Raw genomic sequence first — 24,098 nt, 5'->3', positions numbered from 1 at the left:
TTATTTGCAAGTCTCGCCTCTTCCTCTGCCGGTAAATATTTCCCCTGTGAAGCTGGCAGCAACCCCGTTACACCGGCAGCAAACACTGGGGGTGTACGGCTCTGTGTTTGCCCTCAGCTGAGCCATGGCAAAGCTCGCTCTGCTCCTCGTGGGCTGGTTTCCATATGCCGTTCGCTGTCACCAGAGACCACCTGCCACTGAGCGATGGCGAGCTGGGGGGTGGTGGCAGCCACCACCAGCAATACGCAAGAAGCAGGTGGCCTCAGGAGGCTCAAATGGGCCACAGCAGGCCTAGGGTAACTAACAGTTAAATCAGAAAAAGAATACTTAAGTCCTTGGAAAAAGATGGCAAAATTCCTGTCTAATTGGTCTATGGCAGACATCCTTGAATCATCTCAATTTAGAGTAACTTTTGTTGTACAGGCCTTTTTTCTACCCAGAAGTTTTTTAAGTATAACTACGACCAAGATTCTCCTTAAAATCTCACAGCTAGAGCTAGCTGAAATTTGGCCAAGGAGCCAAAAGAAGCGAAGAGGAATTTGGAAGAAGAAAGATTATATCTCCACTTTCCATTTTCTTCCAGCCTGCTAGTCCCATCAGCTCAAGGCGTGCCAGCTCTTTTAACAGAAGAATTTACAAAGGGCTCTCTTGTTGCCTGAACATTTTGATGTGCCTGAAGTGAAGTTCTGCTCTTTAAACAGACGCATTTGTGCCTTCGCTGCAATGGGAAAAGCCTAATGACACTCTGGTGCCTGATGGCATTTGTAGGTTTTCCAGTGAAGTGAGTAGTATTTTGCTCTCTCCTTTACACTTAATAAGAAGTAGGGAGACAGTGCAATTTTTCTGATCATCTGCTTTTGTATAGTGAAGGTATTTTTTAATATCAAAAAGTATTTAATGGGTGTATCAGAAAGATCAGGAAAAATATTTAAAACAAATTCATTTACCCTATGCATCAATGTTTTAGGCTTAAGAGGACACTGTCAACTTGAAATTGGGGAATTAAAATAAATATCCACAGTAAGAGCTTTAGATACAAGGTTTTGTTTGTGAACTTTTCTGGATGCACTAGCCATTTTACATTTGTTTCATTTTGTCTTTCTGATGTTCTTGTGAGAGCAGCAAGATAAAACCTATCCTGATTACATCGGGAGAAAAAATAACCAGGCAAAATGCTATCAAATGCATAGACCACAAGAGAGAACATGTGTCTCCAATCACCACGCAGGTGAAAAACGTATTTCAGACAAAATGAGTTCTGTGGGTTTTTCTAATATCCTTTAGAAAGGGGTAAATATTACAGGATTATTGCCCCAGTGCATTACCTCTTGTCTAGTCATTCCCACCTGTGAAAACTGAATGCAAAAACATGAGGCTTCACAACGTTTGGGAAAGTGGAGAAACTTGTACACAGTATCTTCAGGGTTAAACTGGGTAATGATCCTGTTCATGTAAAAGAGGCGAAATTTTCTTTTCACTTAGATTAATGCAAACTGCGGAATTATTTTCCAGATGGTATGCTACGACTTTTTCTTAATTTACCTGTCGCTTAGACACAGTTTCCTTTGAGAACCTTTAGGCTTATACCAATATAAAGCATTACAGAAGAATAATTTTCCTTTAAACAAGTGCATGGGAAGTTAACCAGAAATTCTACTTTTGCATTCAGCAAAGAAAGGCATAGATTTGTGCATAGTTAAAAACCACCACTCAGAGCTGCAGGTGGCAAAGCAAGTAAAAGAACGCAAACACTTCCATAACCAAGAGTGAAATGTGGTCATTTGGGAATTTATTTTTTGGCAAAACATTGTGAAGCACGGCTGGGGACTGTTGTATTTCAAAAGATGAACGGGCAACAGGATGCATCTTTTTTTCTAATCTATTGTTGCTGATGTTTGGGGTTTTCTTCTTATAAAAAACACTGTACAACTGTAGTCCCTGCCCACGACATACTCCAAGTCACTGCTTCATGTTACTTTTTCTTTCCCCCCAATGCAGATGGATCGGGATGAACACGAAGAAACAGCAAGATCCCTTTGAACAGATGCAGCATCCTCAAGGCAGAGCACACCCTCCTCAATACTGACGCTGGTTTAGAGGGTCGGGCAAGAAGGGGACATGTTCTGAGTCCCACCAGCTCCTCTGTTATCAGTCTGCCACCTCCTCCCGGCTGCACACCACGCCGGCATCCTCCTTGTGGGAGCAGTTGTGGGTGCCGACGTCGGCGTGGGCACACTCCAGCAGTGTCTTCTCCTGCCCGGAGCACTGGACGTCATCCAGGAGAATGCGAAGGGAAGTCCCTTCCCCAAATTCTGCCTTCTTGCTCGCCCGCACCACGTAGGGGAAGCCCAGCTGGCGGCACACCACGGCGGCGGCGAGCGAGCTCCAGCCGTCATCACACACTGTGCCCCACTCACCGTCGATGTAAACCTCCACCCGTCCCCAGCTCCGGCCGCGGCCCTGCTGCTCCATCAGCCGCACAGCGCCATTTTGCAGCGGCCGTGCCGTGCTGGGCGGCTTCTTCTTCCTGCGCTGCCCCCTCCTCTCTCCTCCCTTCCTGGGCTTGGGGGCCCTGCCGCTGGGCGCTGGGGTGGTGGGTGTCCTGGTGTGGTTCCCCGATGGCGGTGGGGCTTGGCCCACCCAGTCCACAGCCGGCATGCGGGGAGTCTCGGGGTCTGGCCTGCCTCCCCGTGGGGCTTCTGTCATGACCTTCAGCCGGGGACGGGGCGTCAGTGTTTTCACAATAAGCTCTGTTGGGGGAAAAACCCAGGAAACCATGAGTCTGTCACTCTACAGACACTACTTAAAGACAACTATAGCAAACTACCATAGGAAACCAGCGCTGATTTTTGACTTATTTAACTTGTTTCTCAGATTTTGCTTACCTGATCCTGTTGAGAAGCAACAACGCTCCCGGTGAGCCAATATCTCCTCAGTGAAAAACGTCAGCTGCTTTTAGTTAGCAGAGAGGACTGCAGGGCTTAACGCCAACAAGCCAGCCTCTCCCGAGAAGGAAACCTCACCAGATCTCGAAGCCGTTTACTGGCAAGACCTCAGCCTGGCCATTAAAGGGTGGGCACTGGAGTTTCACGGTCAGAAGAGGAGTTCCCCACCTTACCCTTTTCCCCTGCTGAAAGGGTCTTAAAGACAGGCACTATTTCTGCTCTTCTCTTCATTACTAATGATTGGATCATTACCAGACCTAGAGCCCCGCAGGCCTCCCCACTGGGCCAGATGCTTTATTCAGAGGAGCTGAAATCAGGAGCACTCAAAATCAGTTCTCTCTGGCAACTGGAATGTGCAAAAGGAACGGAGTTGCCAGGACAACACATAAAACAGGATTTAGGCTTGGGGTTTTTCTTCCTTATGAAAAAAAATAAAAGAGCCTTGAACTCTGAAGAGCTGAAAAATTCTTTGCCGTCACAGTTTCCAGGCATTGCTGGACTTGCTTATTCACATGTGGTCTATTTTTAGCTTAAAAATAAGTTTCAGCTTGTTAGAAGGAAGCAATTCAGAATTACTCAGAATAACAATCTACTGAACTGGGACAGTGTCACATAAAGTTGCAAAGACATCATGACTTTTGGAATTATATCCTAGATTTATCCATTCTCATTCATCATTTGCTTTGTAGTACAGAGGCGAGGGAAAATATGACTGTCTTATTTGTGCTTAATATCTATTGTCCCTGAAAGACAAACCCTTGCAGTGATCCAGTTTTTCCAAATAGCGCTCTTTGGAGAGAAACTGTATTTATGGCATGAAAATATTTCCCTTCTTTGGAAGCTGAGGTTCTGAAGGCAAGAACCTCACCTGTGAAAGCCTCACCTGTGCACACCTCAGTTGCTGGAGCCTGATCTGGCAAAGCACATAAAAATCCTGGAACTCATATAATGATATGTAGGACTGCATGAAAGACAATGGTCACCTGGGAGCACTTTTCACCTCAGTGAATCAAGTTGTTTTTATATATTACTCTTTGTCAAGCTATTTATTAAATACACATCCCACAAATGCACTCACCCAGCTAATGCAAGCCACATGCCTTGGCAATTCTGTTACATTCACACTGAACACTAACCAAAAGAGCAAAGTATTTACAGCTACACATCCTGTTTGCATGCTTCTGAATCAAAATCTGCATACTTGGTTTTCACCTACGCACGAATTTAGTTCTTGAGACACTTAGCAGAATCTCTCCCACTAAGTTTTATTTTATGATGAAAACTACCTTGTAAACAAACCCAAAAGATTTAGTTATATGTGTAGTCCAAAAATCTGAACTTTGGACTTGCATAGAGAATAATGCATAAGCAGAAACAGAGACAAAGTTGGTTGAACATGAACCAAGTTAATAATATTTGGAAACTGCGTGCACAGCTTGCAAAGGAGAGAAGACGTGCTGAGTGCTCAGGCATGTCAACAGTTAATAATTAGCCTTAGATCTTGTTCCACCTCAAAGACTCAATCTTGCAAGGTGCTGAGTGCCCTCATTCCTCCCTGAAGTCAAAGCTGTAGGAACTGTCAATGACTCAAATGCAGTGTAACATGATTAATGTAATTAAAAATTAAATAAAAGCATTCTGACATTAGAGATCCTACAGTAATATTAAGTTCATTACAAAGTTGTTAGAGTACTGCCTAGGTACTTACATGTGTAAACATAATGCACAGGGGAAAAGAAAGGTGGTGGTGCCTAATCTAATTCTGAGATTCTAATAGTGTATTTGGGGTTTTGCATGTAACATGACTAGTACTTGGCTTGCTGCAGATTCAGCTACATCGTTGACGGCTCCAGCTTTAGCAGTACAATACTTCATTGAGTATGAAGCAATCAAAAAGCCCTGGAGGGTTTGGATAAGCCAAAAGTTCACCTGAATGGCTGATCATGCCCATTCTTTTGGGAGTGTTTTCTCATCCCATATTCTCTCACTTACAACTAACAATGATTCAGCCCTCATCTTGCTCAATGAGCTATTTCCCAACCCTTTAGCCATCATATCCCTCAGCTCCTGAAGTGCTCCTCACTACCTGAAGGCACTGTAAAAAATCACTTATCACTGAAAGGCACCACCGAGTACAAGATCTCAGTGCAGAAAAAGGTATGGGGAAACCAAGTTGGTGGTAATGAAACAGGTACAATGTAGCATGCAAAAGGGAAAATGTACAGGGACAGAAACTACAGAAAAGATTTCACATGGCCAAGAAAGGGGAAATACCTTACGCCTTATTTGAACCAATTCTTCAGATCCAAAACAGCTGGTAAGAATTAATATTGAGGATACTCTGAAGAGTGAAGTCCTGGGTGGTCTCCATGCATACAGAGATAGCGCGAGCCTGGAGTTTGTATTTACTGCCAGCTAACTTGCACCAATAATAAACAGCAACATTGACACTTACTCTCCTTTGGCACAAACTGGATGAGCTTGCTTTTTACTTTCACTGGCAACGGCTCAACTCGGCATTTTCCTGGTGGTGCTCTCCTGCGAAAGAAGGGACACATACGGCACAAATTGATTCCTTTCCCCTGACATCGTGAGCCTTTGCTTCCCACTGTTTTTCAATGAATGTAATGCTCACTGGAAAAAAAAATTGTCTGTTTAAATGATCCAAGTAATCTCTTACACTGGAAAACATAATTAAACAATCACATATCTCCACTGATCAAAGTCCAAATATTCACAAGGCAGTGAAGTCCTCTGGCTGTGTTTTCACTTGCTATTGCTGAATCCATTAAGGAAATAAAACATTGGCAGGTTCAAGCATTACAGAAAGACATTAATCAAACTGAAAATAAAAATCACAAAACCAGACAGTATATGTTGAACATCTGACATAAAGGTCATGTGTATGCAAGTTTTGAGGCTGTCTTCAGGAAAGCAAAATAACACACTATTATTCATACACAAAGCCAAACAAAAGACTAGCTACTACAAAATAGTACCAAAAATCATTAGTTTCAAACAAGAGCTCTAAGTGTCTACTTCAGAGGCTTCCTCTTAGTATGATGCATTATTTTGACACAAATTTGTTTGCCATGGAGGTATATCTCACTTCTGAGAAGTTACATCTAGTTTATCATCACTTTCTCCTACACCGGCTGGCTCATTAATCTGCAGCCTTCTTCAGAGGTTTTCAAACTGGTTCAGAAATGCCTGATGTTTGCATTTGGAGGGTAGAACTCCTTTGTAATTAGGATTGTTTGCATTTGCATTTCTGTGGAAGGCAAAGAGCTCCCCTCTCAACTACTGCCACAGGGACGTTCCCTACTTTTATGAATTTTCCTGTGAGTTTTTTCTTTACACAGTAACGACACTTCTTTTTAAACTTAAACTTATGACTCTCTTTGACTTCTGCTTTCTTTATTTTTGCAAAGGTTGCATAACAGCAGCCTCTTCATACAGAGTTTACAGGAACTCTTCCACTGTGTTAGATAATGGAAAATGCTCCTGACAGAGGAGAGTCAGAGGAAAATACACGGCAGCTCTGGGAGCTGTTTAACTTCGGGGTCTGGTTCCAACATAAAACACAAAAGTGGTTTGGTTCAAAATGTTCCGATAGATAAAGCTGTAAATTTAATCTGTTTTAAAAAAACAAAAGCTACAAAAGTCTCACTCTACATGTCTGGCTGAAAGTATTTTGGTGTTTAGCCAATAACAGTAATGCTTAAAAAACAGGAAGATGGAAAAAACAGCTACAAGTCTTCCCATAAAACACAGCTATTCCCCTCCTTGCCGAGTCCCACATGTGGGATCCAGAACGTGTAACAATGGTTTTAATTCCTTGTCCAAGCCATTTTCCTCTTTAAAACACAAAAATCAATGTACTTTTTGACATTCATTTCTGCTTTACCTGAGAAAGCACTGTAGGTCACACTGTGTCAGCTTTGGCTGCAGCTGCCTGGGCACGGCAGATGCAGCCAGCTACGAGGGATGGAGAGGAGCTGAGAATGAACACCCTGAGAAAAACTGCCTCCTTCTGGGAAGGAATCTAAAGAAACTTTGCCTGAGAAAGACAAGCCACCCATAAAATACTCCTTTAGCTTTCAGGAACAAATCTTCCAAGCCACATAACACCAACAGGCCCCATAACAAACAAGTTGGTGGTCACCAGGCAGCGTAGACCCTGATGACTGCAAGAGCAAAGCAGACCCACAACGGGTTGCACCAGCTGTTCCTTGATCAAGGGCCACAGAAGGGCCCAGCGTGGGAGAAGAGCTAGTTAGTCATTCAGCATCATTCATCACATCCACACCTGGACACACTGCACCATGCTTAGGCTTTGCGACAAGAACATCTCATACCTAGAGGTGTCCACCACTTTGTACACCACTCCATGGGGAGCCGTGGCGCTTGGTATGCCGGTAGACATGAAGTAAAGTTCCCCTGGGAAAAAAAAACAAACACAGCCATGAAAACTCTTCATGGAGCTCCTGTTCTGTACAGCATAAGGGCATTAACTCTGCATCACAGGTTAGAGAGTATCAGGAAACCTGGGACTGACATGGAGATCTGGCTACTGGAGGAAACAAAGCAGGTTTGTATTTGGGTTTGTAGTGAGAGTTCATCTGCAGTCCAGTGGCATAAAATACTCTTAGTGAGTGGGAGCTTTTACATATTTTCATGAAATATTATTTTGACAAATTTCCACTGCATGTTCAGCTGCCCAGACTTCAGCTGTCACCTCAGTCTGATCTGTGTCCTTTAACTTCACTAACGCAAAACAGTCAAACCCTGAATTCCCTTTGTCAAAACGAAATGAAAGGAAATTAAGACTGTTCACACTGTCTTCTGCTCTTTCGGATGAGACACTTCCTTGGGGTGAATTACAGAACGAGATTTTGCTTTTGCTTTCCCTAGCACACTCACAAAGTGAGATGTATCTCATGAGAAAGGCATTTGGGTTCATCACAGCTCTGTAAGATCATATGGGCAGGGCTCGACCTTCAGCCAAACAATGTCCATCATCATTTATTTGACATTTTTCTCTTAACTGCATTTCCATCCCTCTTTTTCTGTTGTGCAGGGGAGGCCGGGATAAGCAGTCCCTCTGGCACTCTCCTTTCTCTTTTGCCAGCTCAAGCACTTGAGCTGTGCAATGAAAAATATCAGAGAGCTGATCTGTATGAAAAAATAAATTTGCAATGTTTCAAAAAAGAAAAAAAAAAGGAAGAAAAAGAGGCAATGGAAACCTTTTTAGTAAGTAAGGCAGATTTCTTTGGGCATCCTATGGGTACCCCAAAGTGAAGAGGGGAAGGAGTGGAGGGGTCAGAGCGGGCAGAGGAGGATGCAGGCAGTCGGTGGCAGCTCCTGCTGGCTCCTGAGCCTCCCTCCTCCTGCCTGCTCTCCTGTGCTGCCGCAGGTTAAGCTCCTCTGGATGCTCCCAGGGCAGAAACCAGCCACCCCTGGCCACCTCTGGCTGATTTCTTTCTTTTTCTGGTGGAGTCCATTAACCACAGGCCAGAGGCTGCCTGGATCCAAACAGGGACGGGAAACCCCTAGCACTGCACCTTGTGGTACAGTGATGTGTGCTTCACATCCCATGCCTTCTTCCCAGAAATTATCAGGAAGAAATATGGATGCAGGGGCCAGGAAGAACACAGGCCAGATCACATGTGCACCCCACAGACATAGCACAGTGCCTGGGGTGCCCCCGACATGTTCAGCTGCCAGGGGACGGGGCTGCTGGCTTTATAAGAGCTTTGCACTGAACCAAAAATATACATGTCCCCACCACATAAACACACCCACTGCACCAGCCGGATTAACATTCATCAGAGAAACAATCCCAAAAAACAAATGCTTCCATGAAGAAAAGCTTGTTAAAATAAACTGTGTGATGAACTTGTAAAAAAGCAGACTCCCAGCGCACCAAAAAGGTGCAAGAGAAGACTGTTCACTGCAGATAAAGAAAACTCCCTAAACTGTTATCAACAGATTTCTTTCCATTATAATAAAGCAAACACAAGGCAAATAATACCTCTGAGAACAGACTCCAGCCCAAATTTCCACCCAGCTCTATTATACTTACACAAAGCACACGTGAAAAGCACAGGGCAGAAGAAGGGGGGCAGCGTGTCACCCCCGCTTTGCCCAGACTCTGCCCACAGACGCAGGTTGAGGCAGACGCCGCTCCCCAGGTGCATGAGCAAGGGCTGCAGTGAGCAGCTTGATACTGCACTTGACAGGCTTGGCATAAAGCTGATTTAAACTAAGTTATTCTGATTTTAGGGTAAGACATCCTTCTTGCCAGAGCACTGCGAAACAGCTCTACCTTCTGTGAATATTAACCACTAAAGAAAATGGGTTTTACCTCCAAAAAAGATAAAATTCCAAAGGTAAACCTTTGAGCTAATACTTCACTTGGATGGTTTGCATTTATGTGATAAAATTTGCATTTACATGATATGCAACAGATGTGGCATATGTGCAAAACCCACACCTGACACAATCTGCAGGAAAAACAGAAGTTTAAAAACTGGGGCATTCTGGCAGCAGGCGCTTGTGACCATGAGCTGGGACCTCTCATCTCTGGGGCAGAACTCAAACTCCTGCATTGCCAAGTCGCACACGAGGCTTCTTATCAACGGGGCTAAACATCACAGGGCTCATCCTCTCCCTGTACCCAGCCAGGGGCTGCACGCTCTGCCTGCCCCGCCACAGGGATGGGCAATTAACCATACCCTTGTACGAACAAAGGGAGCAACCACCAGATTTCACCCCAGGACTCTTTATACCCTCCTTTTAAAATCACAGCAGCTCCCTCCCAGAAGGCAAAATGTCTCCAGTCTTAAAAACACAGCCATGTAAAGCTCCGCTGAGACTACATCCTTCAGTCCTATGCGAGGCAAAATCCCAGCTGGCACTAATAAAATATGGACTTAAGCAGCCTTTTGCCGATGCCTCGCTTGAGACATAACGTAAGGCTTTCATTCTGCTGTACCTTGAGAGGTACAAATATTCCAGGCCAGGGTGAGCAGGTTCATAATTACTGTTCATTACATCTGCTTCCCTCTATCCATTAATAATATCAACAGCCTTCTTGACTAGCCCAGAGCATAGACTTGCTCTCACTTGGGATCAGCTTCTCAGCCTCCCAGGGCCTGCATTCCCCACAGCATGGCACCGTGAGGATAGAGGTTTCTTTTCTAAGCTGTGCTTTACTGTATTTGCCCCCCGCTGTTCCCCATCCCTTTAGAGGGTAGGTGTGTGGGCAGCAGCACACTCAGCACACCCAGCCTCAGTCCTGCCGGGAACTGCCTATCCAATTCCACCTGCAGTCACTGTGTGGCACGCTGGCCTCAAAATCAGGATTGTACCTTCAGTTTGATATTTGGGAGATGCTGGGAATCTCACTCACTGGTGTTTTAAAGACAGAGACTCATGCTGTGCCTCCCCACCGCCCACTGCCTCCCATGAGCCCTCTCTCACCCCTTCTCTGGTGTTTTAATCCAAAGACAAACCACAAGCATGCCATTCAGTGCAATATAGTTAAAATATTACCTGCTTCATCTTCAGCAAAGGATATGATGTATTGGTAATAGTTATTGATAAGCCCAGGGAACATGCACGTCTGTCCCATCCCCATGCAGATTTCACTGTACTGCCATTCTCCGGTAGCATGATCCTCCTTCAAAGACATCAGGCGTCTGCAAGGCAAAAAAGCACTTGTACCAAGCAACCAAGATGATGATTTATGAACGTTAATCAGGACACCCAAAAGGATGTTTAATGCTTCCTACCTGCATTAGCTACTATAGGAACTGTAGCTCCTCCATGAAACGAAAGATTGTTAGTATTAAAACACATGTATTATACACCCCTGCAACACCTTGTCTTGCAGGGGCAACACAAGCACAAGAAAAAGTTATCTGTGAGGGTTTAAGGGATGTCAGACCGGGGGGACCTTGCCAGAGATGCATAGCAGTTGGCTTCACCGCAGCTCTGTGGCCCCTCTCCTGCACCCAGGACCCAGGCCGGGGCAGGGGGTGTGGGGGCTGTGTGCCAGAGAAGGCTGGGAGATACAGATACAGCAAAAGCAGAGGAGGTGGGGGGAAAACAAGGCAGTCTCATGCCTGCCTCATCACAGGTTTGCAGCAGACTCACTGCCAGACAATATTCTTTTTTTATTTCAATATCTTCAGTGTCTGGAAACATTGCATCAGAGTGGTTTTAGTTTTTAGGATGCATTCAAATGCTTTTTTACACCACTTCCAGGACTTTAAATTAACATCATATCATTGCCCCTTTATTTGTACTGGCATCATGTGAATCAGCAACATCAAGGGATGCTGGAATGCAAAGATCACATTCCTGCACAGCCCCATGGAATAAAGGTTATATGAAACATGCCATGTGAGCCCTCTGTAATGAGCAGTCAGGCTTTGCGCAGTGCTTGCAACCCGCGAGTAGCAGCATGTCCTCAGTTGTTAGGCTGCATGAGCACTTGCAGGCAGGTGTAGTACAGACTACATAGGTAGGTGAGGACTTCGGTTGGGGGTACAGCTCAGTGAGTATCTGAAGTATTTACTTACCCACTCATAAAATCACCAAATATGTACAGGCCATTCAAGTTTGGAAACTCGCAACCCCGATAGACATAGCCTCCCGTAACAGATTTCCCCATTTTGTGTGGATATGCATAAACTGGAAGCACATCATCTGTAGGGGAGAAAAGATCTATGACTTGCCTTGTTTTACACATGATGCAGAATAGCTGTTTATCGAGATAGCTCTGAGACTAGCACAATACAATCAGTTCATCTGAGCATCTTAATTAAATTAACTGCCAATGGAGTCATATTTAGTTTGATTTTCACCTTTTCAGAACCACGTTCCATAGCTCTGTCTAGCTGCCTGTGCTAACCAAGCACAAACTAGCTCAGAGAGACTGGTCACTGTTTCACTTGCAGCATAAGCTGAATCCCCGATAAGCCTGAGTGCTCTCTATCACCCAGACACCTCACCGTTCTCCTGAGCCCTTCTCCTCCCGCTACAACCCAGCTCTGTTAGTGCTGCTTCTGGCCCATTTCTAGACAGCCTGGCTGGTTTTGCTATGAATTTGCAGGTTACTCTTAGAGTCACTGCACCCATGCAGGAGATGTTTGCCCAATGCAGCTTTGTTTTGGTGGTGAAAGGGAAAAAAGAGACAGATAACTCAAGACCATAGGCACGGATTAAAAGATATGTCAGATGTCAGCGTGAATAGCTTCTGTTTCTCTGAAATAGGGGAGCTTAACCTGAAAGGGCCATCAAATATGTATGGTATGGCATAGGCAAGATGTAGTACTGGCATATCCATTGTAAAATGCAAGTTAAAACACAAGACAGTAGCAAAACAGATGGGTCTCCATGGGATGCTTCCTTCCGTTTCTCTTGAAACTCCTGGGCTACAGGTATCTCCTCTTAGTATCCACCCCTCCTTGTCCTCACAGCCTTTCTCCCTGCCCATGTAGCAGATGCCTCAAGTAGCAAACCCAGCAGCTCTGCCAGCAGGGAACTTGCTCTAAGGGCATTTAATCTAAAGCAGGTGTTTTCTACACTTCAGCTGTACTTATAATTTTAAAGGGGCTGTGACATTTCACTGTTCTAACAAAAGGGTCTCTAAAGGCAACAGAAATTATTCTGAATCCCTGGAGACCTCAGTAAAATGCTTGCTATGAACACTCACGCAGGCACTGTCATGCAGGAGAGCACTAAATGGGCTCTCTGACAAGTGCTTCAGAAAAGGGAGCGCAAAAAATCTGCTCCCTGCTCTCAAAATTTTTATAAAAAGCACTTAATCACTACCACTGTACTTGTAGCTAAGTTAATAAAAGGAAGGAAGTTAAACTAAGTTAATAAAAGGAAGGAAGTTAAACAACACCACACAGCACACAAAAATATCAGAAAAATATCAGGATCTCAGCTAGTGCAAATCAGTGCCAGCCCACTGCCCCCCTGGATCTCTGGGGAGATGCTCCAGCACGAGACATGGTCCGCATCAGACCTTGCAACACAACACACACTGACTTCACACATGCACTGGAATTTAGCCAGCCAACACCCTGAACCTAGGTTTGAAAAGTAAAAAAAAAAAAAAAAAAAAGATTAAAATTAAGGTTTCTGCTTTTGGCACAGCTAAAAGAAATAAAAATACACTGTACATTCAGTTACCTGCAAAGCAGGCAGTCTGCATACTGTTTGACCAGCTTACACAATATGTTTCTTTATTTTGTTTAAATATTGACACTACTTGTGAGTTACGGAGAAAAATACAACTTCTCCAAATTTTTCTCGCTTCTGCAGGAAAGCTTACTTTATGTGGAGAAGACGAAATTGTCCCCTAAATCAAAGAATCACCAAGCGTGTGACTAACAACACAGATCACCTAGAAAAACAACAGCCAGCACGTTTCATTTTCCTCCTAACTCAGAAATGGCAACATTTGGACTTCCAATACTTATCGCCAAGTCAGTTCCCTTCTAGACTGAGTCAGTAGAGATTTACATCTCAAAAACTTATGTTTTCCACCAGGCAACCAGGCTTTGAAGGCAGGAATTAAAAATGATGGTGCAGAAAACTGCATGGTGTGAGACACAGGTAATTTAGAGAGAACAGCTATTTACCCATTGAAGAATTGGCGCAAAGTTTTTTATCGTAACAGCTGAATCCTTCCCTCGCCCTCCAGCCATAATTTTTCCCTTTCTCGACGATGTCAATTTCTTCATATTTATTCTGCCCCACGTCTCCGCAGAAGAGCCGCCCTTTCCCTTCCTTGGTTTGAGGTTCGCCCCTATCGAAAGAGCAGCGCCACATATTTCTCACTCCGTAGGCATAGATTTCGGGGCGAGCCTTAGGGTCGTCGAGAAAAGGGTTGTCGGGAGGGATTCGGTACAGAGGCCCGCGGTCGTTGTTGTTCACATCAATCCGCAGCACTTTGCCCAGCAGGGTTGACCTGTATTGGGAGAAGAAAGGAAAAAAAATAAAGAAATAAAACTAGACCTCAGTTATACATCAGAGATGGGTTTTTTGACAGTCTAGGGTTTCATTCTTTCTGGTTTGGAAAAGACAAGTCTTTCAATATCTCTGAAAAAAACAACCATTTCAAGACCATTTCTTTTGTCCCAGGCCACCGAACAGCCTTCAGGTGGCACTGACTTCCCACCACCCGCTGCCCAGAGATGCACACTGGTGGCTCAGGGCTGCTATAGGGATGGGTCCACTCTTCCCATATCACGGACACCCCCTCCACTTGCAGAAAACTGGTCTTCGAGCAGACAGCTGGAAGGCTCAGCGAGCTATTGGTGCTCACAGGGAAAAAAGACACACCTCGATAACCTCCCCTAAGGAAACTGGAGTTATTCTGGAGGTCTATATGCCCACGTGTGTGCACAAGCATCAGTGTAAACTCAAGAAAGAAAATCCTCCCCTAATTTACCACCCCCAATTCTCTTCTCAACCCAAGGGCAATATGAGGGACTCATGGTTTAGGGGCTCTTACTTGTTCTGGGCATTTCCAAAGGTCCCAAAAGGATCCCCAGCCATGCCTCCATCTCCAGTAAATATATAGAGGTACCCATCATCTCCAAAGAGCAGCTCTCCTCCATTATGGTTGGAGGCAGGTTCTTCTATTTCCAGGATTATCCTAAGCAAAAACAGGGAGGAGGCATTACCTACGGTACAAGCCCTACGCAAACGGCAGAGCAACGTCACTCCAGTGTTGCCTTTGGCAAGTGGAAACAGCTACAGATCATTTTTGATGCAAATTCCTCTGTATTCACAATAGTGAATTTTGCTTGGGCATAACTGATTTTCTAATCTTAAATAATAACAACATATTTTCCAGATTACAGAAACACCAAATTGTGTAATAAGGAAAATCTGGAAAATCACATGACAGAATATACTTTCAGTTAATTATACTTTTTCTCTGATTCTTCCTTCTTCTTTTTTAAACTTCTTTTTTTTTTCTTTTTTTTTTTTCCCCTAAAGAAAAGGCATCTCAGCTCAAATCTGATTTCAAACTGCAGGAGAAAGGACTCCAGTCCATGTGTGCATCTGCACAGTATTTGGCACAATTCTGACAGGCACTTTCAAGCAGAACCTAAAACTTTTCAAATATTAAGTAATAGTTAAATTCTTAAAGAGAGAAGAATCCTTAAACGATAATTACACACACAGGACTTTACTAGCTTAAAGAGTGGTTAAAAGCAGCCCCACCAAGAAATTGACATTTTGACAAAGGTTATTCAAAGCAGTACCAACAACCTTTACCTTCATTTTAAAACCTAACTCTCTCTTACTTTTATCTGTTTATTTTACGCACCTGGCATCCCCTTCATAGTAAGAAAAGGGTGAAATATGTAAAAGTATAACTTTATAGAAAGCTAAAGCCACAAATACATGCAGTGGAGGTTCCCAGGTGTAATAACTGAAGTTTATTTTACTCCAGCTTCTAAAAAAGTCCAGATTTCATGCTGAGAGTGCCTCTTAATAGCTGCAAAAACAAATGATAATAATCACTTATACCACCTCATTTTTAGTGAGGTTTTTTCCCTTCTGAAAGTCCTGATAGTTTGTGATCAGATTGCAAATTTCGGGAAGGAACTCAACTATGTAATTATTCTGTCACCGGCTGCTAAATGTCACCACCTCTGAGATAAGGTAACTGCGCACGAGCGCACAGGCTCCAGCCAGCAGCAGGAGCGAGGGAGGATCCTGTACGGAGACAAAGGTGGATCCTCCTCAGCCTCCCAAAGAAGATGGAAAAAAACAAAACACATTGAGCAAAAATCTGTGGATGAACAGACATACGCCTTCCTGCTAAGGCAATGCACAGCATGAGTCTGTTGGCCTGAGCTCCCTCTCGGGCAGCATCTCAGGATGAAGGCAGTGGGAGCCGTGCCTACACAAGCACAACAGGACCACAATTTTGCTTTCTTAAGCTTTCACTGTACTAACCATCAGCTAAACAAGCACAGAAAAGGTTACCAGCATAGAGCCTGAGGATTTTTAAACAAGAGAGCTCATGGGCCCTGACATCTGCAGGTTTAAGCTTCTGACTTGCTTTCATGAGGACCACATTTAAATTCCCCTTATGTGTCATCTACAGTGCTGGTTACACTGAATTGCTGTAATTGCTTTATAAATCAGTATCCCCTTTCTATCATTAGGCTATGTGCATCTTTGAGCTAGAATCATCCACTGCTGAGTATTTGGAAAGCCCTAAGATAACCCATATAACAAAGCAAAAATCTTAACATTAATAGTATTCAAGGGTCTCTTAAAACAGTGGTTCTATTACATGGTTCTTTACCAGGTTATAAATCTACAGAGTGACTCCACAAACAAACCTTTCAGTATCTGTGCATATTAATGTGGATTAACTGCAGGATCAGACTCAAACAAATGGAATTTCCAATCAAAATGCACTCAGTAATAGCACAGTGGTTTGCATTATATTTAATTTGATATTAAGTTTGTAATATCACAGGGCTGAGTTGTCATTCAGATAAATAAACGTGGGACCAAATCCATCTTTAGTCCAGTATCACTGAGTTTGTTTATACTGATTTTGGAAACCTTTGGCCTCGGAATGAATTTCACTCATGCTTTGCAGAAGTCTATTTAAAAGACTTTCAAGATAATTACAATATCAAAAAAATCACAACCAAAAACCAAACCCCAAAATACTAACCGTAAATAATGTTTAATCAATGTTCAGTTAAATCTTCTGACATACCAGAACTAAGAAATGTACATGTTTTATCCCTGAGCACTTGCAGTTCATCCACAGAGGACAGGCATATTCTCTGTCTCATCATGCTAGACATGGACTTGGACTAACTTGCTACCACACTGAAATGCAAGAACGATAATTATGCTAAGTAAGTCTCATTCATTAATAGACTTTAAAAATTTACAAGCTGCCCTCTGAGATCTTAAATACATTTGCCAGGAAACGTGTGTACAATACCTTTCAGAACCATGGTCCAAAGCATTCATGTCAGCAGGAGAAATTCTGAACTCACTGATTCGGATTCTCTCTTCATAACGAACTTCAATTGAATAGTAGACATACACTTTACCATTAAATTTGAATTTAGGATGGAAGACAATGCCTAGAAAACCTCTCTCGTCTCCTTCCCAAGGTGAGGTAAGTACAGCCTCGCTGATGTTCAGAAATGGCTTTTCGAGCCTGGATCGATCTGGGAGGTAGGTCCACACCAGACCAACCTGCTCCGCGATGAAGAACCTGTGGGTGCCATCATTGGCGTGCACCATCGCAACGGGATTGCGCAGCCCATTGGCGACCTCAATGAGGCAGAGCTGGAGACAGCCCTCTGCGTCGGCGGTCACTAACCCCAGGTTTTGGTTAAGGTTCTGGTTAGCCAGCAGGTGTGGAAAACAGTAGTCTGTGTCCTCCAAGGACAGGTAGCGGCAGAATTTTGTCACGTTGTTCTCCAGTGCAATTAACTCTTGGTCTGCAGAGAGATAGCGAAAAATGGCGCGGCATTTTTGCCACACTTGCAGGCAATAGTCTTGGCAAAGTCCTGGTATCGTCCGCACGGGGGTGGAGGGATCCTCGGCATCATACAAGTGAGCTGCATATGGAGAACATTCCTAGAGGGAGAGAGGAAAAGACTCAAGCCGTTTCTTGTACCAGATTTGAAACAGCTGAGCAGCAATACTAATTGGAGAAATTTCACCTTAATCGCAACATATGTTGTGGTTTATCCTGGAGATATATTAACAGAGGAAAAGATCTTAGAAAGAGGGTTTATCTCAGCGTTCACAGGAGTGATCTTCAATATTTCTGGTGAAAGCTGGCTTCCTCATGCTGTTACTCATTTATTCCAACCATAACACTAACACAAGAAAACCAGCGATGACATATATCTTGCTACATCACCCTAGTAGACTGTACTGGGGAAAAAGAGACTTTTCTATCTTGGATGCTCTGACTTTATCTATGAAAGAATGAGCAGATTCACCAGAGCATGGCAGTGAAACCAAGGAGTTAGCTGAGGAGATACAGGTCTTGCATTTCCAGGCTGAGGTGGGAACGGGAAAGGTCAGAGGGGAGAAAGCCTGTGACTTCCATACCTCATCATCTGACAACCCAGACACACATCTCAAACACAGATCTGATTTACAGGTTGGAAGGAGCAGGATGAGAAAGTGTAGGAGGAGAGGAGAAAGTTTGTACACCCATCGTTTGTACACACAGTGCACCCAGCCCTGGGATGCTGTCACTGCATACACCAGCCTTGCTCGGGTCCAGCTGCCTTTGCTGGTGGATATTTGTCTATAGACACTTTATATACCTGATTAGAAGTGGTGAAATGAATCTCATGATAATGACACTGGTCACCAGGTTCTGCTGGGGATGCTTAGGCTACAGGATTTCAGACAGTGAGTACCAAATGGCCATAATCCAGGCATGGTCCACTGGCAGCGGCTGCAGCATAACCCTAGTTTCAGCCTCAGAAATCTGCCTAAGGACTGAATCAAGTTCACATAGTGCACTGTATTCTCCACTACAAGAACTCCGGCAGGCACATATTCCTTATGTAAAAAGCCACTGCAATCCAGTAAAACTGCTTGCAAATTACAAACTGACCAAAGTGACTCAGTTGTGCTTTGCAAGGACTTTTCCTGAAAGGAGGTTGTAGCGGGGTGGGTGTCAGCCTCTTCTCCCAGGTAACAAGTGATAGGACGAGAGGAAACTGACTCAAGTTGCACCAGGGGAGGTTTAGTTTGGATATCAGGAAAAATTTCTTCACAGAAAGGGTTATCAAGCAGTGGAATAGGCTGCCCAGGGAAGTGGTGGAGTCACCATCCCTGGAGGCATTTAAAAGATAAGTAGATGTGGTGCTTAGGTACATGGTTTAGTGGTGGACTTGGCAGTGCTGGGTTAATGGTTGGACTTGATGATCTTAAAGGTCTTTTCCAACCAAAACGATTCTGTGATTCCTTGCAATAAGCACACACTATTTTCCAGTTGCAATGCATCTTCCCGACAAGCATCTCAGAAGTGCTCTCCATAGTGTAACACGACTCAGTGGAGGCCCAGTTATTTTCACAGGGCAGATAAATAACTGAGGCAAGAAAGCTAGGAAAAGAAACTATCCTCCTTGAATAAATTCTGCATTTTTAATTGCAGAATTTTATTTTAATAGATGGCATTTCTTCCGAGCAAAACCAGCTTAGCTAAAAAAAAAACATAGGGAGCTGTTTCTAAATCTATAGGGAGCTATTTCTTAATGCAGATTACAGCACTATTCAATAGCTGAAAAGATAAAACATCCAAGACACTGAAGTATTTAAATTAGCTGATAAGTACACACAATATTTAATTTTTATTTTATTTTCCATTACATATCATAATAAACTGAGAGGCCATATAACAGATCATTAGTGTACAATAAGCTTTCCTCCTGGAATGGCAAGCCATTCATTGCAAAATGAAGGTTATTATGCCTTCAAATGAGCAGCAATTAGTGTGGTAAGAAGGCGATTGCGCGTGACACAAAACACTGCAATTACACAGGCAGATCGGGTAACGGCACTCGGCTGGGCTACACGAGGTGTGCCAGGGACAGAGAGAGCCGGAGCATTTGCCGAGGCAGTTGTTACGACTGAAAATTTGGCCCTAGAAAACAAACTGGAATGAGACAGAAAGGGAACGTGAATGCAGGGCTGGACGGGAGCTCAGTCTGTTGTGCCTACGGAGGTCTCACATGCAGAGAGAGGAAGACCACCGCGTGAGGACCGGGGTGTACCTGCTTCTCTGAAAGCCTCCTTCAAAGCAAGCAGTGATCTTAGGCATTACAAAGCCATGTCCTGGCTTCAGCATCAGAATGAAACACAGCACAGAGGTATGGTTTCCCTGTCCCTTTGCCGCTGTGGGCTGTTCGCCCCTGCCTCAGGTGTGTTTGAATAGCAGTTGTGGATGACTTCTTCACTCCTTACCACATTCCTGATGGCACATGGCTATTTACAGTGGCATTATGCTGGAGGTGATGTACAGAGATCTATCACTAGCCAGACAGCACCCAAGCATGTGCCTAGGGTATTTTCCAGACACATTTGAAGTATCTTCCAACTTTTATTCCACAAGAGATGGAGCCTGACACCTGATCCTGAATTTCCCTGCTTCTGAATGAAATGTTGTGGTCCTTCACTCTTTGCATCGTCTTGTCACGTTCACTGACTCAAAACACTAAGAAACTCTGCACTCGGTCACAGCCCAGCATCGCTAAGAGATCTGAATTCTCATTTCCAAATGACACGGTCTGTTCATTCATTTTAGACTATGATGTGGTCAAAGACCAAGGAAACTAATGGGCTGATGATCAGTAGCTTCAGTAGGACTGGAACAAGCTCGCACCATGAAAATAACTCATCAGAAAATAAAACAAGTGACATTAAGACAAGTTAGCCAAATCCATCCTATCTGTTCCAGGAATTCAGAGGCAGCTATTTATCTGAGGAATTGCAACAGTCTGAATTTGGACGAACACCCACATCAACCAATGGCTTATTTACTGCTGCTATCAGCCCGGAGGAAGCAACGGGACTCCTCAGAAAAGCGTCTAAATTTCTGTTGTGGTTTAACCCCAGGCAGCAACTGAGCCCCACAGAGACGCTTGCTCACTCCCCCCCAGTGGGATGGGGGAGAGAATCAGAAGTGAGAAAACTCATGTGTTGAGATAAAGACAGCTTAATAGGTAAAGCAAAAGCCGCACACACAAGCAAAGCAAAACAAGGAATTCATTCATGCTTCCCATGGGCAGGCAGGTGTTCAGCCATCCCCAGGACAGCAGGGCTCCATCACGTGTGACAAGTACTTGGGGAGACAAACACCATCACTCCAAACATCCCACCCTTCCTTCTTCTTCCCCCAGCTGTGTATGCTGAGCATGAAGTCATATGGTGTGGAACATCCCTTTGGTCAATTGGGGTCAGCTGTGCCAGCTGAGTCCCCTCCCAACTTCTTGTGCACCCCCAGCCTACTCACTGGTGGGGTGGTGTGAGAGGCAGAAAAGGCCTTGACTCTGTGTGCGCACTGCTCAGCAGTAATGAAAACATCTCTGCATCATCAACACTGTTTTCAGCACAAATCCAAAACATTGCCCCATACTAGCTACTATGGAGAAAATTAACTCTATCCAAGCCAAAACCAGCACACTTTCCTGTAATCCCTGACATTCCCTATCCACCTCCACCTGGAAACTCAAGCCTTTAAGCAAGCTGTTCCCTGAGAAGCAGAATGAGGCATCTGCTCTCCCCCAGTTTGGTGTCCCGTATCCCACTGTGTGATAATCCACATCCACACACACCCCTGAGACCTGCTGCCCCTATCAAAACACACCTGGGTGTTGCAGCTGTGGGGCAGGCAGGAGGATGTCCCACTGCAGCCCTCCTCTCCCCCACGGCCAAAGGCATCCTCTCAGCCTGCTTCTGGGTGGGGGGAAACCCTGTTCTGGGGCTGGGGGATCCCAGGCAGCATGTCGGGAAGGATGTTGCTGCTCTTCCATTTGCCCCTCCACAAGGAACAGAAACAGCACCACGTAGCACATCACCATCTAAGAGAAGGTGGGAATCCTCACCACAAGTACAAGCCTAGACACTTGTCAAAATAATTTGATCACATCTGAGAGAAATCACGAATTGTGAGCAGAAGGAGACAGAAGTGTGCTGAATAAGCCACAGAGACCCACTTATTAATTCAGGTCTAGGATATAAATTGTATATATAACTAATGGAAGCAGAGTGTTCTGGTGTTTGCAATGCCTTAACTTCCATTTTGTGCTTGCATGGCCAAGGGTGGTGGTTTGTAGCCACGTCTGGGCTGGTGATGCACTGAGCTCATCAGAATATTTCAGTGAATCATTTTTCCCACATTGAAATATTTCACTGCTTCTGAATAAATTTTCAACAGTCAGGTTTCTGATGTACACAGAGGCCTTACTTATCACTTCCAGAGGCAGGAGTGCTTAGCAGGCACTGCTAACTGGTTTCCCATCTGCAAATGGACTTTTGAACACCGCTTGTTTCAGGAATATATTCAAAGGTTTTTTTGCTTCCAGTACAATATGAGATGAGATAAAAGTCAAATCTCTAGAAGCCATTGTGGAAAAGGGTTGTCTTTCTCTTCACACTTTCAGGAACACAAGAGGTACCCTGCAAAATGCTAAGAGCAGGATTTCTGCAAAGCCACTTTGATCCCTTCTGAGCACAGCAGACGAGACTCCACTGTCTGAATTAATTTAAGATTTACACTTGCACAGCACAGAGCTGCCACTGCTCTGTCTCAGGGGCATTTTCATACATACAAGGCCACCACTGACGATAGGGTCAGACGCTTTGCTTTGTGCAGACTGTGACCATCCTGTTACCATATCTGGCCACACAGCATCAACCCCAAGTGGAAATTTCCCCCATGCAGGATGGCCGCCACAGAGGTTTCTAGGCCACATCCTCAGGCATTACTCTGCAGCCATCGTCATGACTGTTAGCACCTGGCAAACGCTAAAAGCATCTCAGGATGCTGTAACCCAGTACAAAAAAACACTTGATCCCATGAGTTGGGTGTAACAAGGGGGATATTTTGTGCAGGCAGGTCCCCTCCTGGGTGTCTTCACCAGGTCCAAGGATCTAACCCTGGTAGAGTAAGGGGAGTTTGCAAATTGTAACTGCCCACACACCCATCTCGGAGCACTGCTGCTTGTAAATTGAAGCAAAACAACATCCCTAGTCCTCTTTCAAACATCTGCCAAAGGCAGAAAAGTCCACTGGGAAAACAGATGATGGACAGTCGCTCCTGACAGTGCCTGGGGGCACGTTTCTAGGCTGCTGCACTAATCCCTGATGCACCCATAGGTGGGCCAATGCATGGGCCCACCTATGCCTGGGCCTGGGTGCTAATGCCATGGCTGATGCACCTGTGTGGGGGTCCCCGTACCCCTGTCTGGGCTGGGCACTAACGCCACGGCTCACACACCCCTGGGTTGTCCAAAGCCCCTGTGCCTGTGCTGATGCAGCCCTGCACGGGTGGATGCAGTCATTCCTGGGCTGATATGCCCATGACATGGCTCCTGCATCCCTGTGAGGTCCAACGTACCTGTGCCTGTGCTGATGCAGCCCTGCATGGGTGGATGCACCCACACCTGGGCCAAAGCACCGTGACGGGGCTGAAGCATCCATGCTGGGCCAGAGCACCCTGCGTGGCCAAAGCGCCGCGACGGGGCTGAATCCCCCTGTGCGACCGGATCTCCCTGTGCGGCCACAGCCCCCCGTGCGGCTGATGCCTCCTGCGCGGCGGGAGCCCCCCGTGTCTGCAGCCCCCGCGCGGCGGGAGCCCCGGGGCGCCTCACCTGGCAGAGCAGCTCCTGCAGGTGCCCGGCGCAGGCGGCGTAGGTGGGCCCGTCGAGGCGGGCGCTGAGGCGGTAGAAGCGCTGGAGCAGGGCGCGGTCGCGGCGCGGGTCGCAGCAGCCGAAGTCGGCGTAGCGCCGGCAGAAGGCCAGGCCCCGCGGCGGCCGGAACGGCGGCTTGAAGTCCAGGCACTGCGGGTGCGGCCGCGCCGGCCCCGGGGCCAGCGCCGCCGCCAGCAGCAGCGCCAGCGCCGCCCGCGCCCCGCGCAGCCCCCGCATGGCCGCCCCGCGGGCGCGGAGGGCGGGAGCGGCGGCACCGCGCAGCGCTGCTCCCCCCCGGGCGAGCCGGCGGCCGGGCGGGGATGGGGGGCGGCTGCCGCCCGTCCCGGCTGCGCGGAGGCTCGGCCGGCCCCGCCGCCCCGCTCCCCCCGCGGCAGACAGGGAGCGGAGAGCGGCCGCCCGGAGGCCTCTCCGCCGCCGAGGTCAGCGCCGGGGACGGGCGACCCCGGGCTCTGGGCGCCGGCTCGGCAGCGCTGGGCTCCGAGGGACGCGGCTGGGCTCACAGCTGGCTTACGTGTCGGTGATGGTTTTGGAAAGGCGTTTGTCGTTCGATTCCACCCGGACGGCAGCCGGGCCGGTACCTGGCTGTACGGTCGGCACAGGGCGTCGTACCGGAGCATGTAACACCAGAATGTGTCACACTGAAAACCAGCTCCTTAAACTGACTCCTCAAGCGTTG

At 45.9% G+C, this 24,098-nt stretch overlaps 1 protein-coding gene across 1 annotated transcript; it reads right to left on the bottom strand.

Annotated features, from left to right (window-relative positions):
• Nucleotides 1–1,767: 1,767 nt before the first annotated feature.
• On the bottom strand, nucleotides 1,768–23,638 carry HHIPL1 (HHIP like 1). Its single transcript, XM_068398724.1, has 9 exons — nucleotides 23,363–23,638; nucleotides 16,957–17,603; nucleotides 14,482–14,625; nucleotides 13,607–13,935; nucleotides 11,534–11,660; nucleotides 10,503–10,648; nucleotides 7,304–7,385; nucleotides 5,401–5,483; nucleotides 1,768–2,750 (listed from the first exon to the last, which is right to left on the bottom strand). The coding sequence occupies exons 1-9, from the start codon at nucleotides 23,636–23,638 to the stop codon at nucleotides 2,149–2,151; spliced, it is 2,436 nt and encodes an 811-aa protein (XP_068254825.1). The 3' UTR covers nucleotides 1,768–2,148.
• Between the last annotated feature and the right edge of the window lie 460 nt (nucleotides 23,639–24,098).

Source organism: Nyctibius grandis, chromosome 4 (genome assembly GCF_013368605.1).
Source record: "Nyctibius grandis isolate bNycGra1 chromosome 4, bNycGra1.pri, whole genome shotgun sequence".
NCBI lineage: Eukaryota > Metazoa > Chordata > Aves > Nyctibiiformes > Nyctibiidae > Nyctibius > Nyctibius grandis.
Note: the sequence above shows the minus strand (reverse complement) of the source record. Positions and strands in the feature narration are given on the sequence as shown.